The sequence below is a fragment of the Bos indicus genome, chromosome 9 (assembly GCF_029378745.1).
Source record: "Bos indicus isolate NIAB-ARS_2022 breed Sahiwal x Tharparkar chromosome 9, NIAB-ARS_B.indTharparkar_mat_pri_1.0, whole genome shotgun sequence".
Classification (NCBI taxonomy): Eukaryota; Metazoa; Chordata; class Mammalia; order Artiodactyla; family Bovidae; genus Bos; species Bos indicus.
The window spans coordinates 9,254,919-9,276,911 of NC_091768.1; the positions used below are offsets into that span (position 1 = coordinate 9,254,919).

The 21,993-nt window shown below is 37.2% G+C and overlaps 1 protein-coding gene across 2 annotated transcripts in view; it reads left to right on the plus strand.

The window, feature by feature from the left end:
* Positions 1-21,993, plus strand: part of COL19A1 (collagen type XIX alpha 1 chain) — a 452,305-nt gene that overhangs the window by 244,890 nt on the left and 185,422 nt on the right. For both annotated transcript variants that reach the window (XM_070795674.1, XM_070795673.1), the window contains one exon: positions 20,059-20,112. In XM_070795674.1, the coding sequence (XP_070651775.1) occupies positions 20,059-20,112 (54 nt within the window). The remainder of the gene's footprint in view (positions 1-20,058; positions 20,113-21,993) is intronic.

A 21,993-nucleotide genomic window follows, 5' to 3' on the forward strand; every position in this document is an offset into this window, starting at 1 on the left:
TTCAAAAACATCAATTCCTCGGCGCTCAGCTTTCTTCACAGTCCAACTCTCACATCCATACATGACCACAGGGAAAACCATAGCCTTGACTAGACAGACCTTTGTTGGCAAAGACCATCCCCATGGAAAAGAAATGCAAAAAAAGCAAAATGGGTGTCTGAGGAGGCCTTACAAATACCTGTGAAAAGAAGAGAAGTGAAAAGCAAAAGAGAAAAGGAAAGATATAAGCATCTGAACGCAGAGTTCCAAAGAATAGCAAGAAGAGATAAGAAAGCCTTCCTCAGTGATCAATGCAAAGAAATAGAGAAAAACAACAGAATGGGAAAGACTAGAGATCACTTCAAGAAAATTAGATACCAAGGGAACATTTCATGCAAAGATGGGCTCGATAAAGGACAGAAATGGTATGGACCTAACAGAAGCAAAGATATTAAGAAGAGGTGGCAGGAATACACAGAAGAACTGTACAGAAAAGATCTTCACAACCAAGATAATCATGATGGTGTGATCACTGACCTAGAGCCAGAAATCCTGGAATGTGAAGTCAAGTGGGCCTTAGAAAGCATCACTACAAACAAAGCTAGTGGAGGTGATGGAATTCCAGTTGAGCTCTTTCAAATCCTGAAAGATGATGCTGTGAAAGTGCTGCACTCAATATGCCAGCAAATTTGGAAGACTCAGCAGTGGCCACAGGCCTGGAGAAGGTCAGTTTTCATTCCAATCCCAAAGAAAGGCAATGCCAAAGTGCATGTAATATAGGATTAATAAGCTCTAGAGATCTGCTGTATGCCTTTGTGCTCAAAGTTAGCAATACTCTGTTGTGCACTTAGAATTTTATTAAGAGGGTAGATCTCATAATAAAAATTCTTACCATAATAAAAAAATTGATCAGTAAAAGTCTAAGAGTTTAATAGTACAGTATATGTACACAAATATAAAGAAACACACTCATATATTCTGAGATAAGAATGCCAGCATGCAGTCTCTGTGGATGAAGATTTGATTCTGCCTACCATCATTTCAAATTTTCTCTGAACCAGAAAATATAGCTACAGATAGTCTCCCTCATTTATGAAATTAAGCACATACAAGGGTAAAATTTCAGCAGTGTTTGAAATAGTAAAAGAATGGAAACAATCTAGATGCCCACCACAGGAGAAGGGTTAAAGGAGTCATAGTATTATTCTTATTGTAAAAATATAAAATGTTCACATTTTTATGATTGCATGAGTATTTGCAGAGCCAAGTATGTACTTTCCTTTCTTGAATTGTTTTATTGTTGTTTTCTGGTGTTTCTAGTTATCTGTTTCCCCTGCATTTATCTTCCATACTTTGCAAATGCTCTCACCTGAGGGAGTCCCTTTCAGACCTCTTACTTATCCTTAGCTACAAGCTTTCTAGGCCAACTATGAAATTCTCATTCTGTGATTCCCTTTATTTTTTTTCCTGGGTTGATTCCAATGTTTCTTTGCCTTGTCATCTCCTATCTTCATTTTATTCTTTCATTTATGTGAACACATCCTTGAGAAAATTATTAAGAAAATGTAAAAAGGAGGTAATTTTTCTGAGTTTTTACACGTCTAAAAATGTTTCTATTCTACTCACATTCTTGGTTGATAATTTGTCTTGGTATATAATTCAAGATTGAGAATTATTTCCATCAAAATTACAAAAGTTTTGCTCCATTGTCTTTTAGCATCAGTGATGTTGCTGATAAATCTGATGTTTTATGAATTCTTTTTTCTTCCTAGTTTTCTAAGAAGAGAAAAAGCAAGAATTCTATTTTCTGATTACCTCACCATTCTTCTCCTGAAACTCTTCACTCAGGGAAACAGAGGGGAAACACACTCTTTTCCATTCCCTTTCCAAATGGATAGAAGTACCCTTGTATCTGCTCCTTCCTCTGTGCCATGTGACTTATGGTTAAACTTTATGATCTATGGGAACATCTCCCAGTAGATGGTGATGACATTTAGAAACACTCTTCTGCTGATAGAGTCTAATTTTCAGCCCCCATCTATATCTATGTTGACTCTTCCATTGTTTTTACATTTATACTATTATTATCTTAGTCTTCCTGAGTAAAATTAATGCCTTTAGCAGAAAGGAGGGAGGTCAAAAGAAGTTAAAAAGTGGAAAGTCTTCAATGTATATTTTAATATTTAGAATTTTTTCTTTGTTATAGTATAGAACATGTTCCCCATTGGAAGTTTCATTTCACCCTCTTACTCAATTGCAGCTTACTTAACCTCATGTTGTATAAACCATCTTCAGTTATCTGATTAAACTCCTAGATCTTTTATATAGTGTATGGATATCTCTGTATACTTATTTCTGTTTTAATCCTAAATTTACTATCTTATTTCCTTCAGGCTAGTCATTTATGTATGCAATGCAGCCCAAATGCAATGCAATGTATGCAATGCAGCCCAAATGCAATGCAATGTATGCAATGCAGCCCAAATGCAAACATTATTGATACTATTACATTTAGAATTGTATTTCTATTATGATATCTATTCTTCAGAAGACATTGGAAGATATATGAAAATAGCCTATGTACAGACTCTCCCTCTTTCTGCAGTAGAACTATGTCTTCCTGTGGTCACTGAGCTATGCAACGCCAGCCCAAGGTACAGATTGTTATGAGAATCAAACTAATCATTAAAACTAATCAATCACATTCTCCCTCACACAAATCATTAAAGCAGATAATACAAGTGGATTTTGTACTTGTAATTTTTTACTTGTAAACAGAGCCTTGAGTTTAACTGAAATCAAGCTGTTTCATGTAAGATTTTCACAGCCAAGAATAATTACAAATATGAAATTACTAAAATATGAAATTGCTTATGACTAATCAATAAAAGTGAGTCAAGAATAATTGCCAAATAGGAAACTACATTATTTTAGATGATAATAAGCATTTAAAGTAACTCAATTGGATCTACTGCTTTGTAATCAATGGTTTATATGGATACTTTAATCTCTGCAGTTCCTGTTGTATTTTCAAAAAGTAAATACTTAATCCTCATCAGTGTGAGATAAATTAAAGAAAGAAGCTTATATTTCTTCTTCCGATGAAGGGCAAACTCCTCCAAATAGAAGTGTAGCATCTACTTTGCAGTACTACCACATAAGAATTTTAAATAACTTGGATTATTTTGGTACCAAGTGGGATTTGAGGATGAATAATATAGGTTTCTAAATTGGAATTTCTGTAGCTATGACAATTAATGTCCTCAGTAGAGCAGAAGTACCAGGAGAAGTGCAAAGAATCAGAATCTTAGCAGTCATTCATCCATTCAACACCTTCTAAATACAGTCCATATTGCTAGATAATATGCAGAGGGAAATGGAACTGAGGATATCTATATCTATATCTATCTCTCTCTATATATATAAAACACTTTTGAAATGTAGTGCTTCATCATAGAGGGAAAAGTCACTGTTAGAGAAAAATCTGTGGGACATACAGATTCCCCACAGCATTCCAGAGTCAGAGACTAGGTTCTATTATTTAATTTAGAATATTTCTAGTTTTTATTGATTGAAACAATAGTGACTGAAGAAATGCTATTTCAGAATCTATATAATAATAAGAAATGTGATTTCTGAGTTCAGAAAACATAGAAAAAGATTAGTGTTAAAATTTACCCTGCAATCACAAGGAACAATAATTCATTATGGTTCATGTCTAAACTGCTGCCAAAGCTTTCGAATGAAATAGTTAAGTTTTGAAAGCACAGCGAATGACCTCCATTTTTTAAATTGTTGAAGGTAAGATAAAATTGTCCATCCAATTATGGAACCTGTTTACTGTGACTGAGAATGATTGAAACATTCCTGTTCACACAAATCTGTCATAAAGTTTTCTTTCTGGTGACAGCTCTTATCCTTCTGTTGTCAGTGTTACTGAAAAGGTTTGCAAGGGCTTTTTCAGTATATAGAAAAGGTTCTACTGTTTTTCTTTCAAAAGCATCTGTTTCTTAGTGTGTGACAACTGCTTATGATAAAATGATAGGCTCTTTATGTGTAATATAGAATTCCCTTGCTGAATACTTACACACCCTAAGGGAAATTCTTTCTTGTGTTAGTCCTGATAATTCTGTAAAATAGTGTAAAACTGGCTACTCCTTTCTCATCATAAACATTCTTAAATGCCGCTTCTCAGAACTTGTATGAAAATCACTTCCCATGACTGTGGACTTTATTATACTTTTACTTACTTGTTTTTGTGTTTTGTTCTGATACCTCCAATTTATGAAATTTTTTCCGATTATTCTCATATTAAAGGCATGAAATTTTCTATAACGACAGATAACTTTGTTTTCCATCTTAATTTTGTACACACTCTTAGAAAGACAGAAAATGCCCTGGTGGTAGCCAAAGAATTTATATAGATTCTGCTTAATTTTGTGTCTCAAGCCTATGAAGCATATTCTAAAGTAATAATCATAACACTTAAAATACACCTACTGGCATAACATTTTTGTTGAAGTGGGTTTTAGGGATCCTATGTTCTGCAACATTTCTGGCAAGAGAGTACAAAGAATATTTTTAAATGAAACTTCCATTTTTTACTTTAGCTCCTTTTTTTTGATTGAGAAGTTATGAATATATTTTGCCCTCATTTCACAAATGAAAATGTGTTAAAATGCAATTAATCTACCACATTAACTCTAGGAAACATTGTCTGTATTTGTTAAACACTTCAAAATTCTGCTGTGAACCAGTTAATTCTAAGTAATTTCTCAGTTAAATATTTACATGGGCTTTCATGTTGATAAGCTCTCGCCTGTCTTAAATAATCAGCAGATTGTCCAGTGTAGCACACCGTAAAAGCAACTCACTAGGACTTAAAATGGTTTAGCTGGTTGGGACTATTTTTTGCATAGTTTTATCCTAGCTAAAAGAGGTAACAGCTTTAGGAATTCCTTTCCTTGTCTACATTTCTAATGTTCAGAATTCTGTTTTATTTTATTTTATTTTATTTATTTTATGTCATGTTTTATTTATTTTTTTTTAACTTTTTTTTTTTTTCCTCTAATTTTATTTTTAAACTTTACATAATTGTATTAGTTTTGCCAAATATCAAAATGAATCCGCCACAGGTATACATGTGTTCCCCATCCCAAACCCTCCTCCCTCCTCCCTCCCCATACCATCCCTCTGGGCCGTCCCAGTGCACCAGCCCCAAGCATCCAGCATCATGCATCGAACCTGGACTGGCAACTCGTTTCCTACATGATATTTTACATGTTTCAATGCCATTCTCCCAAATCTTCCCACCCTCTCCCTCTCCCACAGAGTCCATAAGACTGTTCTATACATCAGTGTCTCTTTTGCTGTCTCGTACACCAGGTTATTGTTACCATCTTTCTAAATTCCATATATATGCGCTAGTATACTGTATTTATGTTTTTCCTTCTGGCTTACTTCACTCTGTATAATAGGCTCCAGTTTCATCCACCTCATTAGAACTGATTCAAATGTATTCTTTTTAATGGCTGAGTAATACTCCATTGTGTATATGTACCATAGCTTTCTTATCCATTCATCTGCTGATGGACATCTAGGTTGCTTCCATGTCTTGGCTATTATAAACAGTGCTGCGATGAACATTGGGGTACACGTGTCTCTTTCCCTTCTGGTTTCCTCGGTGTGTATGCCCAGCAGTGGGATTGCTGGATCATAAGGCAGTTCTATTTCCAGTTTTTTAAGGAATCTCCACACTGTTCTCCATAGTGGCTGTACTAGTTTGCATTCCCACCAACAGTGTAAGAGGGTTCCCTTTTCTCCACACCCTCTCCAGCATTTATTATTTGTAGACTTTTGGATCGCAGCCATTCTGACTGGTGTGAAATGGTACCTCATAGTGGTTTTGATTTGCATTTCTCTGATAATGAGTGATGTTGAGCATCTTTTCATGTGCTTGTTAGCCATCTGTATGTCTTTTTTGGAGAAATGTCTATTTAGTTCTTTGGCCCATTTTTTGATTGGGTCGTTTATTTTTCTGGAGTTGAGCTGTAGGAGTTGCTTGTATATTTTTGAGATTAGTTGTTTGTCGGTTGCTTCATTTGCTATTATTTTCTCCCATTCTGAAGGCTGTCTTTTCACCTTGCTAATAGTTTCCTTTGATGTGCAGAAGCTTTTAAGGTTAATTAGGTCCCATTTGTTTATTTTTGCTTTTATTTCCAATATTCTGGGAGGTGGGTCATAGAGGATCCTGCTGTGATGTATGTCGGAGAGTGTTTTGCCTATGTTCTCCTCTAGGATTTTTATAGTTTCTGGTCTTACGTTTAGATCTTTAATCCATTTTGAGTTTATTTTTGTGTATGGTGTTAGAAAGTGGTCCAGTTTCATTCTTTTACAAGTGGTTGACCAGATTTCCCAGCACCACTTGTTAAAGAGATTGTCTTTAATCCATTGTATATTCTTGCCTCCTTTGTCGAAGATAAGGTGTCCATATGTGCGTGGATTTATCTCTGGGCTTTCTATTTTATTCCATTGATCAATATTTCTGTCTTTGTGCCAGTACCATACTGTCTTGATGACTGTGGCTTTGTAGTAGAGCCTGAAGTCAGGTAGGTTGATTCCTCCAGTTCCATTCTTCTTTCTCAAGATCGCTTTGGCTATTCGAGGTTTTTTGTATTTCCATACAAATTGTGAAATTATTTGTTCTAGCTCTGTGAAGAATACTGTTGGTAGCTTGATAGGGATTGCGTTGAATCTATAAATTGCTTTGGGTAGTATACTCATTTTCACTATATTGATTCTTCCAATCCATGAACATGGTATATTTCTCCATCTATTAGTGTCCTCTTTGATTTCTTTCACCAGTGTTTTATAGTTTTCTATATATAGGTCTTTAGTTTCTTTAGGTAGATATATTCCTAAGTATTTTATTCTTTCCGTTGCAATGGTGAATGGAATTGTTTCCTTAATTTCTCTTTCTGTTTTCTCATTATTAGTGTATAGGAATGCAAGGGATTTCTGTGTGTTGATTTTATATCCTGCAACTTTACTGTAGTCATTGATTATTTCTAGTAATTTTCTGGTGGACTCTTTAGGGTTTTCTATGTAGAGGATCATGTCATCTGCAAATAGTGAGAGTTTTACTTCTTCTTTTCCAATTTGGATTCCTTTTATTTCTTTTTCTGCTCTGATTGCTGTGGCCAAAACTTCCAAAACTATGTTGAATAGTAATGGTGAAAGTGGGCACCCTTGTCTTGTTCCTGACTTTAGAGGAAATGCTTTCAATTTTTCACCATTGAGGATAATGTTTGCTGTGGGTTTGTCATATATAGCTTTTATTATGTTGAGGTATGTTCCTTCTATTCCTGCTTTCTGGAGAGTTTTTATCATAAATGGATGTTGGATTTTGTCAAAGGCTTTCTCTGCATCTATTGAGATAATCATATGGTTTTTATTTTTCAATTTGTTAATGTGGTGTATTACATTGATTGATTTGCGGATATTGAAGAATCCTTGCATCCCTGGGATAAAGCCCACTTGATCATGGTGTATGATCTTTTTAATGTGTTGTTGGATTCTGATTGCTAGAATTTTGTTAAGGATTTTTGCATCTATGTTCATCAGTGATATTGGCCTGTAGTTTTCTTTTTTTGTGGGATCTTTGTCAGGTTTTGGTATTAGGGTGATGGTGGCCTCATAGAATGAGTTTGGAAGTTTACCTTCCTCTGCAATTTTATGGAAGAGTTTGAGCAGGATAGGTGTTAGCTCTTCTCTAAATTTTTGGTAGAATTCAGCTGTGAAGCCGTCTGGGCCGGGGCTTTTGTTTGCTGGAAGATTTTTGATTACAGTTTCAATTTCCATGCTTGTGATGGGTCTGTTAAGATTTTCTATTTCTTCCTGGTCCAGTTTTGGAAAGTTGTACTTTTCTAAGAATTTGTCCATTTCTTCCACGTTGTCCATTTTCTTGGCATATAATTGTTGATAGTAGTCTCTTATGATCCTTTGTATTTCTGTGTTGTCTGTTGTGATCTCTCCATTTTCGTTTCTAATTTTGTTGATTTGATTTTTCTCCCTTTGTTTCTTGATGAGTCTGGCTAATGGTTTGTCAATTTTATTTATCCTTTCAAAGAACCAGCTTTTGGTTTTGTTGATTTTTGCTATGGTCTCTTTTGTTTCTTTTGCATTTATTTCTGCTCTAATTTTTAAGATTTCTTTCCTTCTACTAACCCTGGGGTTCTTCATTTCTTCCTTTTCTAGTTGCTTTAGGTGTAGAGTTAGGTTATTTATTTGACTTTTTTCTTGTTTCTTGAGGTGTGCCTGTATTGCTATGAACTTTCCCCTTAGGACTGCTTTTACCGTGTCCCACAGGTTTTGGGTTGTTGTGTTTTCATTTTCATTCGTTTCTATGAAAATTTTGATTTCTTTTTTGATTTCTTCTGTGATTTGTTGGTTATTCAGCAGCGTGTTGTTCAGCCTCCACATGTTGGAATTTTTAATAGTTTTTCTCCTGTAATTGAGATCTAATCTTACTGCATTGTGGTCAGAAAAAATGCTTGGAATGATTTCTATTTTTTTGAATTTACCAAGGCTAGCTTTATGGCCCAGGATGTGATCTATCCTGGAGAAGGTTCCATGTGCGCTTGAGAAATAGGTGAAATTCATTGTTTTGGGATGAAATGACCTATAGATATCAATTAGGTCTAACTGGTCTATTGTATCGTTTAAAGTTTGTGTTTCCTTGTTAATTTTCTGTTTAGTTGATCTATCCATAGGTGTAAGTGGGGTATTAAAGTCTCCCACTATTATTGTGTTATTGTTAATTTCTCCTTTCATACTTGTTAGCATTTGTCTTACGTACTGTGGTGCTCCCGTGTTGGGTGCATATATATTTATAATTGTTATATCTTCTTCTTGGATTGATCCTTTGATCATTATGTAGTGACCTTCTTTGTCTCTTTTCACAGCCTTTGTTTTAAAGTCTATTTTATCTGATATGAGTATTGCTACTCCTGCTTTCTTTTGGTCCCTATTTGCATGGAAAATCTTTTTCCAGCCCTTCACTTTCAGTCTGTATGTGTCCCCTGTTTTGAGGTGGGTCTCTTGTAGACAACATATGTAGGGGTCTTGTTTTTGTATCCATTCAGCCAGTCTTTGTCTTTTGGTTGGGGCATTCAACCCATTTACATTTAAGGTAATTACTGATAAGTATGTTCCCGTTGCCATTTACTTTATTGTTTTGGGTTCGAGTTTATACACCGTTTTTGTGTTTCCTGTCTAGAGAATATCCTTTAGTATTTGTTGGAGAGCTGGTTTGGTGGTGCAGAATTCTCTCAGCTTTTGCTTGTCTGAAAAGCTTTTGATTTCTCCTTCATACTTGAATGAGATCCTTGCTGGGTACAATAATCTGGGCTGTAGGTTATTTTCTTTCATCATTTTAAGTATGTCTTGCCATTCCCTCCTGGCTTGAAGAGTTTCTATTGAAAGATCAGCTGTTATCCTTATGGGAATTCCCTTGTGTGTTATTTGTTGTTTTTCCCTTGCTGCTTTTAATATTTGTTCTTTGTGTTTGATCTTTGTTAATTTGATTAATATGTGTCTTGGTGTGTTTCGCCTTGGGTTTATCCTGTTTGGTACTCTCTGGGTTTCTTGGACTTGGGTGATTATTTCCTTCCCCATTTTAGGGAAGTTTTCCACTATTATCTCCTCAAGTATTTTCTCATGGTCTTTCTTTTTGTCTTCTTCTTCTGGAACCCCTATGATTCGAATGTTGTAGCGTTTAATATTGTCCTGGAGGTCTCTGAGATTGTCCTCATTTCTTTTAATTCGTTTTTCTTTTATCCTCTCTGATTCATTTATTTCTACCATTCTATCTTCTAATTCACTAATCCTGTCTTCTGCCTCTGTTATTCTACTATTTGTTGCCTCCAGAGTGTTTTTAATTTCACTTATTGCATTATTCATTATATATTGACTCTTTTTTATTTCTTCTAGGTCCTTGTTAAACCTTTCTTGCATCTTCTCAATCCTTGTCTCCAGGCTATTTATCTGTGATTCCATTTTAGTTTCAAGATTTTGGATCAATTTCACTATCATTATTCGGAATTCTTTATCAGGTAGATTCCCTATCTCTTCCTCTTTTGTTTGGTTTGGTGGGCATTTATCCTGTTCCTTTATCTGCTGAGTATTCCTCTGTCTCTTCATCTTGTTTAAATTGCTGAGTTTGGGGTGTCCTTTCTGTATTCTGGCAGTTTGTGGAGTTCTCTTTATTGTGGCGTTTCCTCACTGTGTGTGGGTTTGTACAGGTGGCTTGTCAAGGTTTCCTGGTTAGGGAAGCTTGTGTCGGTGTTCTGGTGGGTGGAGCTGTATTTCTTCTCTCTCCTTTCGAAGAGTTGGGTTGCTTTTCTGGGTGCCTGATGTCCTCTGCCGGCATTCAGAAGTTGTTTTGTGGAATTTACTCGACGTTTAAATGCTCTTTTGATGAATTTGTGGGGGAGAAAGTGTTCTCCCCGTCCTACTCCTCCGCCATCTTGGCTCCTCCTCAGAATTCTGTTTTAAAATGAATGCTTGTATGGGGATGTTTACATCATGAATATCCTAAATACAGTCTTAAGTTTCTCTTTCAGAAAGGCAATAAATCTTTATGATTTTAAAATTTTAGGAATAACTAAGTTTAAAGTTATTTTCATAAAGCCTAAGTAGATGGAAAAAGTAAAACAAAAAAAAAGGATAGAAATTATTCTTCACCAAGTTAAACTGAAGAAGAAAATAATGCATAGATTATGCAAAGATTCTATATGCACAAAGATACTTAAGACATGATTCTCCAAATAGGAAAATGGTATAAACATGTAAAACATCAATAGTAGTCAAAGATTTAATAATCATAATAGAGATGATGTCACAAATAGTAGATGATTAATTCTTTTTTTTAATTTGAGCTTTCACAGACTTCAGAGTTTTTTTTTTTGTTTGTTTCTTGAAGTATAACATATATACAGAAGAGTATATATAACAAGTTGTAGTTCAAAATATTTTTTAATATATCCACAATTGAATATATCCACATTACCAACATACAGATCAAGAATAAGAGCAGTTGGACATACCCATGATACCAAAATCCAGATCAAGAATCAGAGCTAACGCTAATGGTTTTTTGATTCTATTACAATAAGAGTGGATGATTAATTCTTAGATGAACTGTAAGGCAGTTTTACTGTTAGACATCAGAGAGTGGAATGATCACTTCAGGTGAGAAATAGAGACAAGACTGAAAGTCCTCCAATGTCGTATTTAAGTCCAAGGCAAAGTTTCGAAAATAAATATAATTATATGCAGACCAGGAATCTGTATCCTACCACTGATGCTCAGTATTATTCTATCTCTGTTTAGTTCCTTATGATCTAGTTTTGTAAGTACTTACTAATTCTCTTCTGTAAGTATGATAAAAGATAGAAAAAAGTGATTTTTTGCCCTCCAAAACTCATAGTCAACTAAGATGATGAGTAAAACATACGTATAATGGCATTTACAATGTTAGAGTAAGAAGGAATTATTGAAGGGTTCTGAGGCAAATGCTGAGCTCGGCCCAAGTTTAATTTGAGGAGCTTCAGCCTTGGTATAAGTTTTTCTAAGTGATAGGTTAATCCATTGTTTGACTTTACTAAATACAAAGAATAGTTAGATGGAGAATTGCAAATAATGTTCAGTTCAGTTCAGTTCAGTTGCTCAGTCCTGTCTGACTCTTTGCGACCCCGTGAACCGCAGCATGCCAGGCCTCCCTGTCCATCAGCAAGTTCCGGAGTTCATCCAAACTCATGTCCATTGAGTCAGTGCTGGCATCCAACCATCTCGTCCTCTGTCGTCCCCTTCTCCTCCTGCCCTTAATCTTTCCCAGCATCAGGGTCTTTTCCAATGAGTCAGCTCTTGGCATCAGGTGGCCAAAGTATTGGAGTTTCAGCTTCAGCATCAGTCCTTCCAATAAACACCCAGGACTTATCTCCTTTAAGATGGACTGGTTGGATCATCCTCAAATTTGAATTTCCTAATTCTGGAAAAAATATGATTTTTCCATACTTCGTTGACCTATGTTTTACTAATGATAATATTGATTTTCTTTGTAAATCAACTAATAATATTTAATAAAGTCAGATCAAAAATATTCTGAATATTAATGTAATAGAGCTAGGATTAAAATTTGGTCATGGATAATCCAAATAGAGAATTGGATTAAAAATAGCATTGGAGATGAAAAATAATTCCCCTTTTTCATCAAATTCCTTGCTGAGTCCTAGAGTTAGCAAAGGTCAGGAGTGGGGGAATACTTAGAATCATGACTGTCTGGGAGGCATGTTAGTGGGTTTATCTGTGAGTATACCATAAATTTTTTTAATCCGTTGAATACATTCCAAGTCAAGTTTAATGTTTTCATCTTATTTAGGCTTTTGCTTTGTAATTTTTCTTAACTAGTAAAGGGAATGGAAATTTTATTACATGTGGCTCAGAATTAACTGTACTATCTTGATGAATGTTCAGTATGTGTATGTTTTAGTAGCTCACATTTAAAAACACTGAAAGACCTGTCAACATTTGGATGTATATCAAAAATGTTATGTGTAAGTTTGACTATTCATGAAATTATAATAGTTTCCAAGGGTAAAGGGGAAGAGTTTTATCTGAAGCCAAGATTGTGTCAATCTCAAAAAAATGACACAAGCCCTTGTGATTATCTTGTAATTAATCTTTGGTATATTTTGATTTGAAAATTTGGTTTTCTTATCATGTCAGAAATTTACCATCCTAAAGTTGACCTAATTAGGCAGTTTTCTTTCGTTATCTATCATTTGGCAGGTGTTTGTGGTTAAACAAACAAACAAAAAAAGAACTGATCACATTTTTCACTCCCTGATTTTTCAGTTCAGTTCAGTTCAGTCATTCAGTCGTGTCCGACTCTTTGCAACCCCATGAATTTCAGCACACCTCCCTGTCCATCAACAACTCCCAGAGTTCACCCAAACTCATGTCCATCGAGGCGGTGATGCCATCTAGCTATCTCATCCTCTGTCATCCCCTTTTCCTCCTGCCCTCAACCCCTCCCAGCATCAGAGTCTTTTCCAGTGAGTCAACTCTTCGCATGAGGTGGCCAAAGTATTGAAGTTTCAGCTTTAGCATCAGTTCTTCCAAAGAACACCCAGGACTGATCTCCTTTAGAATGGACTGGTTTTATCTCCTTGCAGTCCAAAGACACACTGGTTTTTATTCCTGCCTAAATCAATAAATACCGACCCCAGGTTGGTAGGTGCTCAGTATACTACTGGTGATCAGTGCAGAAATAACTCCAGAAAAAATGAAGGGATTCAGCCAAAGCTAAAACAACACCCAGTTGTGGATGCGACTGGTGATAGAAGCAAGGTTCAATGCTGTAAAGAGCAATATTACATAGGAACATGGAATGTTAGGTCCATGAATCAGGCAAATTGCAAGTGGTCAAACAGGAGATGGCAAGAATGAACATCGACATTCTAGGAATTTGTGAACTAAGATGGATTGGAATAGGTGAATTTAACTCAGATGATCATTATATCTACTACTGTGGGCAGAAATCCCTTAGAAGAAATGGAGTACCATCATAGTCACAAAAGAGTCCGAAATGCAGGACAAGGATGCAATCTCAAAAATGACAGAATGATCTCTGTTCATTTCCAAGGCAAACCATTCAATATCATAGTAATCCAAGTCTATGCCCCAACCAATAACACTGAAGAAGCTGAAATTGAACACTTCTATGAAGATCTACAAGACCTTCTAGAACTAACACCCCAAAAAGTGTCCTTTTCATCATAGGGGACTGGAATGCAAAAGTAGGAAGTCAAAAAACACCTGGGGTAACAAGCAAATTTGGCCTTGGAGTACAGAATGAAGCAGGGCAAAGGCTAATAGAGTTCTGCCAAGAGAACGCACTGGTCATAGCAAACACTCTCTTCCAATAACACAAGAGAAGACTCTACGCATGGATATCACCAGATGGTTGACACTGAAATCAGATTGATTATATTGTTTGTAGTCAAAGATAGAGAAGCTCTATACAGTCAGCATAAACAAGACTGGGAGCTGACTGTGGCTCAGATCATGAACTCCTTATTGCCAAATTCAGACTGAAATTGAAGAAAATGGAGAAAACCACTAGACCATTCAGGTCTGACCTAAATCAAATCCCTTATGACTATACAGTGGAAGTGAGAAATAGATTTAAGGGACTAGATCTGACAGACAGAGTGCCTAATGAACTATGGATGGAGGTTCGTGACATTGAACAGGAGACAGGAATCAAAACAATCCTCCCAAAAAAAATAAATGCAAAAAAGAAAAATGGCTGTCTGAGGAGGCCTTACAAATAGCTGTGAAAACAAGGGAAGTGACAAGCAAAGGAGAAAAGGAAAGATAGACCCATTTGAATACAGAGTTCCAAAGAATAGCAAGGAGAGATAAGAAAGCCTTCCTCAGTGATCAGTGCAAAGAAATAGAGGAAAACAACAGAACGGGAAAGACTAGAGATCTCTTCAAGAAAATTAGAGATGCCAAGGGAACATTTCATGCAAGGATGGGCTCAATAAAGACAGAAATGGTATGGACCTGACAAAAGCAGAAGATATTAAGAAGAGGTGGCAAGAATACACAGAAGAACTGTATAAAAAAGAGCTTCATGACCCAGATAATCATGATGGTGTGATCACTCACCTAGAGCCAGACACCCTGGAATGTGAAGTCAAGTGGACCTTAGGAAGCATCACTATGAACAAAGCTAGTGGAGGTGATGGAATTCCAGTTGAGCTATTCCAAAGCCTGAAAGATGATGCTGTGAAAGTGCTGCACTCAATATGCCAGCAAATTTGGAAAACTCAGCAGTGGCCACAGGACTGGAAAAGGTCAGTTTTCATTCCAATCCCAAAGAAAGGCAATGCCAAAGAATGCTCAAATAACCGCACAATTGCACTCATCTCACACGCTAGTAAAGTCATGCTCAAAATTCTCCAAGCCAGGCTTCAGCAATACATGAACCGTGAACTTCCAGATGTTCAAGCTGGTTTTAGAAAAGGCAGAGGAACCAGAGATCAAATTGCCAACATCTGCTGGATCATAGAAAAAGCAAGAGAGTTCCAGAAAAACATCTATTTCTGCTTTATTGACTATGCCAAAGCCTTTGACCGTGTGGATCACAATAAACTATGGAAAATTCTGAAAGAGATGGAAATACCAGACCACCTGACCTGCTTCTTGAGAAACCTATATGCAGGTCAGGAAGCAACAGTTAGAACTGGACATGGAACAACAGACTGGTTCCAAATAGGAAAAGGAGTACGTCAAGTCTGTATATTGTCACCCTGCTCATTTAACTTCTATGCAGAGTACATCATGAGAAATGCTGGGCTGGAAGAAGCACAAGCTGGAATCAAGATTGCTGGGAGAAATATCAATAACCTCAGATATGCAGATGATACCACCCTTATGGCAGAAAGTGAAGAAGAACTAAAAAGCCTCTTGATGAAAGTGAAAGAGGAGAGTGAAAAAGTTGGCCTAAAGCTCAAAATTTAGAAAACTAAAATCATGGCATCCGGTCACTTCATGCCAAATAGATGGGGAAAGAGTGGAAACAGTGGCTGACTTTATTTTTCTGGGCTCCAAAATCACTGTAGATGGTGATTGCAGCCATGAAATTAAAAGACACTTACTCCTTGGATGGAAGGTTATGACCAACCTAGACAGCATATTAAAAAGGAGAGACATTACTTTGTCAACAAAGGTCCGTCTAACCAGTGGTCATGTATGGATGTGAGAGTTGGACTATAAAAAAAGCTGAGCACCGAAGAATTGATTCTTTTGAACTGTAGTGTTGGAGAAGACTCTTGAGAGTCCCTTGGACTGCAAGGACATCCAACCAGTCCATCCTAAAGGAGATCAGCCCTGGGTGTTCATTGGAAGGACTGATGCTGAGGCTGAAACTCCAGTACTTTGGCCACGTCATGCAAAGAGCTGACACATTGGAAAAGACCTTGATGCTGGGAAAGATTGAAGACAGGAGAAGAAGGGGACGACAGAGGATGAAATGGTTGGATGGCGTCATCGACTCAATAGACATGGGTTTGGGTGGACTCCGGGAGTTGATGATGGACAGGGATGCCTGGCATGCTGTGGTTCATGGGGTCGCAAAGAGTTGGACACAACTGAGAGACTGAACTGAACTGAAATCAATAAAACATAGGCTCTACGTACCCCTGTAACATTAATTTTTCCAAAAATAGGTAAAAGAATAAATACGTACATTTTATGAATGCTTGCTCAGTTGTTCGGTCGCATCCAGCTCTTTGAGACCCCATGGATGGTAGCCTACCAGATTCCTTTGTTCATGGGAATTTTCCAGGCAAGAATACTGGAGTAGATTGCCATTTCCTTCTCCACATTTTATGAATACTGTGTGGAGGAAGACTCAGGAAGATTTGGGGAACACTGAGCATTGTTGATGGCTTGCCACGTGGATCAACAGTAAAGAATTCACCTGCAGTGCAGGAGGCACAGGAGACATGGATTTGAGCACTGAGTCAGGAAGATCCCATGGAGGAAGATAGCAACCCATTCCAGTATTCTTGCCAGGCAAATCCCATGGACAGAGGAGCCTGGCGGGCTACAATCCATAGGGTCACAAAGAATAGAACTTGACTCAGTGATTGATCACACATGCACAAGCATTGGTGATACATGTAGAATTTTTTGTATAAATGCTTTTTCAAAATTAGTTACAGGAATTTATACTAAATTCTGACAGTTTTAATCAAAGAAAAGCTATGAGTGAAAAATTAAAATATATTTGTGATATTTTTATTCTAAATAAAATTGGATGGTATGAAGATTTAAATTCTATGAAAAACCAAAAAATGTATATATAATAATACATAATAAACACATCCTCACAAGCACACCTGATGTTTTATTTTAAATGTAGTTATGACTTTTAAAGAAAATGGTTACATTATAAAAATGAATCTTAATTTTTAAAAATTAGATAATAATGCTTCTCCTAAAGGGATGAAGATGAATTCTTATGTTCAAGTGTGTCTTTACTGGAGTTCTCATATTCCAAAGAGTTTAAGGCATTTAATATATAATAGATTAACCATTCAGTTCAGTTCAGTTCAGTCACTCAGTCATGTCTGACTCTTGCGACCCCATGAATCACAGCATGCCAGGCCTCCCTGTCCATCACCAAATCCCTGAGTTCACTCACACTCACGTCCATCGAGTTGGTGATGCCATCCAGCCATCTCATCCTCTGTCATCCCCTTCTCCTCCTGCCCCCAATCCCTCCCAGCATCAAAGTCTTTTCCAATGAGTCAACTCTTCACATGAGGTGGCCAAAGTACTGGACTTTCAGCTTTAGCATCATTCCTTCCAAAGAAATCCCAGGGCTGATCTCCTTCAGAGTGGACTGGTTGGATCTCCTTGCAGTCCAAGGGACTCTCAAGAGTCTTCTCCAACACCACAGTTCAAAAGCATCAATTCTTTGGCACCCAGCCTTCTTCACAATTCAACTCGCACATCCATACATGACCACTGGAAAAACCATAGCCTTGACTAGACAGACCTTTGTTGGCAAAGTAATGTCTCTGCTTTTGAATATGCTATCTAGGTTGGTCATAACTTTCCTTCCAAGGAGTAAGCGTCTTTTAATTTCATGGCTGCAGTCACCATCTGCAGTGATTTTGGAGCCCAGAAAAATAAAGTCTGACACTGTTTCCACTGTTTCCCCATTATTTCCCATGAAGTGATGGGACCAGATGCCATGATCTTTTTTTCTGAATGTTGAGCTTTAAGCCAATTTTTTCACTCTCCTCTTTCACTTTCATCAAGAGGCTTTTGAGTTCCTCTTCACTTTCTGCCATAAGGGTGGTGTCATCTGCATATCTGAGGTTATTGATATTTCTTCTGGCAATCCTGATTCCAGCTTGTGCTTCTTCCAGCCCAGTGTTTCTCATGATGTACTCTGCATAGAAGTTAAATAAGCAGGGTGACAATATACAGACTTGACGTACTCCTTTTCCTATTTGGAACCAGTCTGTTGTTCCATGTCCAGTTCTAACTGTTGCTTCCTGACCTGCATACAGGTTTCTCAAGAGGCAGGTCAGGTGATCTGGTATTCCCATCTCTTTCAGAATTTTCCACAGTTTATTGTGATCCACACAGTCAAAGGCTTTGGCATAGTCAATAAAGCAGAAATAGATGTTTTTCTGGGACTCTCTTGCTTTTTCAATGATCCAGTGGATGTTGGCAATTTGATCTCTGGTTCCTCTGCCTTTTCTAAAACTAGCTTGAACATCTGGAAGTTCATGATTCACTTACTGCTGAAAAGCCTGGCTTGGAGAATTTTGAGCATGACTTTACTAGCGTGTGAGATGAGTGCAATTGTGTGGTAGTTTGAGCATTCTTTGGCATTGCCTTTCTTTGGGATTGGAATGATGATTAATCATACATATTCTAAAAACCCTTTGAAAATGCTGGCTCTACCCAAAAGCTTTTTTTTTTTTAAACAGTGGATTGATTTCTCATTATGATTTTTTTTTTCAATCATTAACAGGTGCCTGGTATTGAATAAGACAGTGATTCTACCATTGTCCTTACAGCCTGGTGAATCATTTCCTAAATAATTACTTAAATGGAATTATGATAAATAATTTAAAGAACAAGTACAGGCACCTTAAGACTGGTGCAATAAGGCATTCATCTCTTTATGTGGACAATCCAGGGAGGTCAGGCTGGCTTTTCTTGAGGTCAGTTTGTGCTCTGGAGGATGGAGGGGTCTGTGTCTAGTATCACCTGGAAAGCTCTTACAGGTGAGCAAGCAAGCAGGTGGTGGAGCAGAAGGATGGAGGAGAGTAATGGATGGATCAAATCCACCTATTTGGAGCTACATCAGTTGGACTTGGGGACTGGATGTGAAAGAGAAGTGAGAGAGGCAAGTATGGAAGGCGAGTTCTAGGTTCTCAACAAGAGCTCTAGCAGGATGGTGCGTGGGTCTACAGAGTTGGGGTGCTGGAAAAGGCCCCAGTTTTGGTGGGAGGGCCCTAAATGTGCTGTTGCTGTGCTAAATTCACATGCTGGGGAGAGCAGAGTGGGTGTACCAGGCAGGCATTTGGATGTGTGGACCTACAAGCTCAAATATAAATTGAATAAAACTTTTGGCATCATTGGCCTGGAGAATCTAAAGTCCATGGTATAATATGAGATCATGGCAGGAGAACGGGGAGAAAATGGGCCTAAACCCTCGCATTGAAAGGCGTTATAGGGAAGGAGGAAGCAGCCAGAGAGACTGAGAAGCCTCCAGAGGGGTAACAACTAACCATCAATCCCAAAGACTTTAAACAGCAACGGTATCAACATTCTGGTTTTTGTGTTGAGAATTTCTGTGTAATAGTAATTATCTGTGAGAATCGGGAGATTCAGATTAGTGCATCTGGGACTTCCTGCACATTTTGTAGAAGTGAAGAAAAAAAAGGTTATTTTTTCTACCACTTGAAAGAATACTTTTCATGAGAAAGAAATAATGTCTATGAGGCTAAAAATTAAGTGGTATGAATAGATAAATGTTGAAGCTGATGTCATAACCGGGTGTTTTTTCAGAGGAAAACTACAGAGCCACTCTCAACCAAAAATGCTGTTGCATTTATAGAGTTTAAATACATGAAGAGGCATTTTTTTCTGCCTGTAAATATTGTTACCATTTATTGATGGCAGGTTGATTTAAAAAAAAAAAAAAAGACATGGTTCCAACCAAATGAGAGTCATCCCTGGGAGTGATCACTGTTTAAGAGTCTTTCTTTTCTTTTGTCTTGTTAACTCTGAAGATAAACCAGTCAAAGAAGGACAGTTCACCATTATTAATGTATTATATAGTCTAAGCTTGGAAGAGCTCAGATCACTTTAAAAGTTTTTGTATAATCAATAAAATTAGTATTAATTTTCACAACATTCTTTGTAAGGCAGGCATGCTTGAAGCAATCTACTAATATGTGTCCCCCCTTTTTTTTGTAGGGTTCCCTGGGGATACAAGGCCCCCAAGGTCCACCTGGAAAAGAGGGTCAGAGGGTAAGTAAACTCAGAACAGCTAGCAGGCATTCTAACTCAGAGGTTACTTATTTCTGAACACTTATAAAAATAAATTGGAATACATCAGGCAAATGGGCAGTGGGAGAATATCAACTATCTGAAAGCTGAAATTTGAGATTTTGACAGAGCTTTTACAATCCAGAAAATTCTATATATTTTCCAGATTGGCAGCACAAGTGCGGAGATACTGTTTGGGTGAAATGAATTAACTGTTATTCGATCTGGAACACGTGATCCTATTTTGGGGGTTTTGAGTTAAGCTCATCTTTGCTGATTTAAGTTTAATGAGTTATCTTTGCAGAGTTTTAGCCTGTTCATGAATTCTGGAAAGACTGTGGATATTAAGTGCATTCTTTAGCCAAATTAAATTATTGACATTAGTGACTCTTTGTAGTTAACTTTTCCTACCTTTGAGATATGTATGTCTCACATGAACACATCGTACTTGCAGAGGGAGTATAGCAGTCACCTTCCAGTTCAGTTAGGCTTACTGGCTCCAGTAAAAGGAATTCCGCCCTGCGGTGAGACTTGGTCAGCCCTCCATGAACACTCTCTGCAGTGGGGTAGCCCATTCCTGTGGCTAACTGTTATTAACTATTTTCAAATCATGCTAAAGATTCCAAACATTTTGTATGTGCTTTCTTATATGAGTAGTATTTTTAACTTTTGTTACCTTATAGATGAGAATTGTGTGACTCATGGAGTGTAGATGCCTTGCCTAAAGTTATAGAAGTAATGAAAAATCAAGCCAGGACTTGAATTTGGGCTTTCTGACTTTGGATTTCATGTTCTCTTTTACTGTCTCAGCATGTTAACCCCAGAACTCTTTCTTAGTCATTTAAATTTATTATTCCCTGTTCTGCCCCCTGGCAAATAAGTCTGTTGCCTCAGATATATGAGTCCTTCAAATATTTGAAGACCTATGGTATTTTTACCAAGGTTTGCCTTTTGCCAGATTGATAATAAAATCCACATTCTCTAAGCTCTTCCTCTTGTCTTGATTACTGACTACCTAACATGCCAGTGGTCTTTCCCAGAAAACACTCATGAACCTTCTGAAGGTGTCAGTAATGGAACTGGATGTATATATGGTATTTAGGGCAGAGTTAAGTGTGGCAAATATGCCCTGTGCCTATGACCACAGGCTTCTATTGCAACCTAAGATGAGCCAATGCTCCTGTGAATGGCATCACACTTTGTTTTTCCTAACTCCTTCTACTACAGCAGCTCTCTTTTTCACAATTTGTTTTCCAGAGTTACAATTAAAAGTTTATTAGGAAAAAAAATGAACTAGATGACATTGAAGTTTGTTCAGTTAAAAAATTCTGTGTTCAGTTCTTTTTCCCAGTGGCTATTTCAGTGAACATAATAGGGCTTAATAAGTTTGGATGATGAAAAAAACAGAAGGAAAATTTTGTGAATAATAGCTAACATTTATGGGCTACCTATTTCTTTTTTTCTTTTTTCTTTTTTTTTTAAATCTTCCAATTTTATTTTATTTTTAAACTTTACATAATTGTATTAGTTTTGCCAAATATCAAAATGAATCCGCCACAGGTATACATGTGTTCCCCATCCCGAACCCTCCTCCCTCCTCCCTCCCCATACCATCCCTCTGGGCCGTCCCAGTGCACCAGCCCCAAGCATCCAGCATCATGCATCGAACCTGGACTGGCAACTCGTTTCCTACATGATATTTTACATGTTTCATTGCCATTCTCCCAAATCTTCCCACCCTCTCCCTCTCCCACAGAGTCCATAAGACTGTTCTATACATCAGTGTCTCTTTTGTTGTCTCGTACACTGGGTTATTGTTACTATCTTTCTAAATTCCATATATATGCGTTAGAATACTGTATT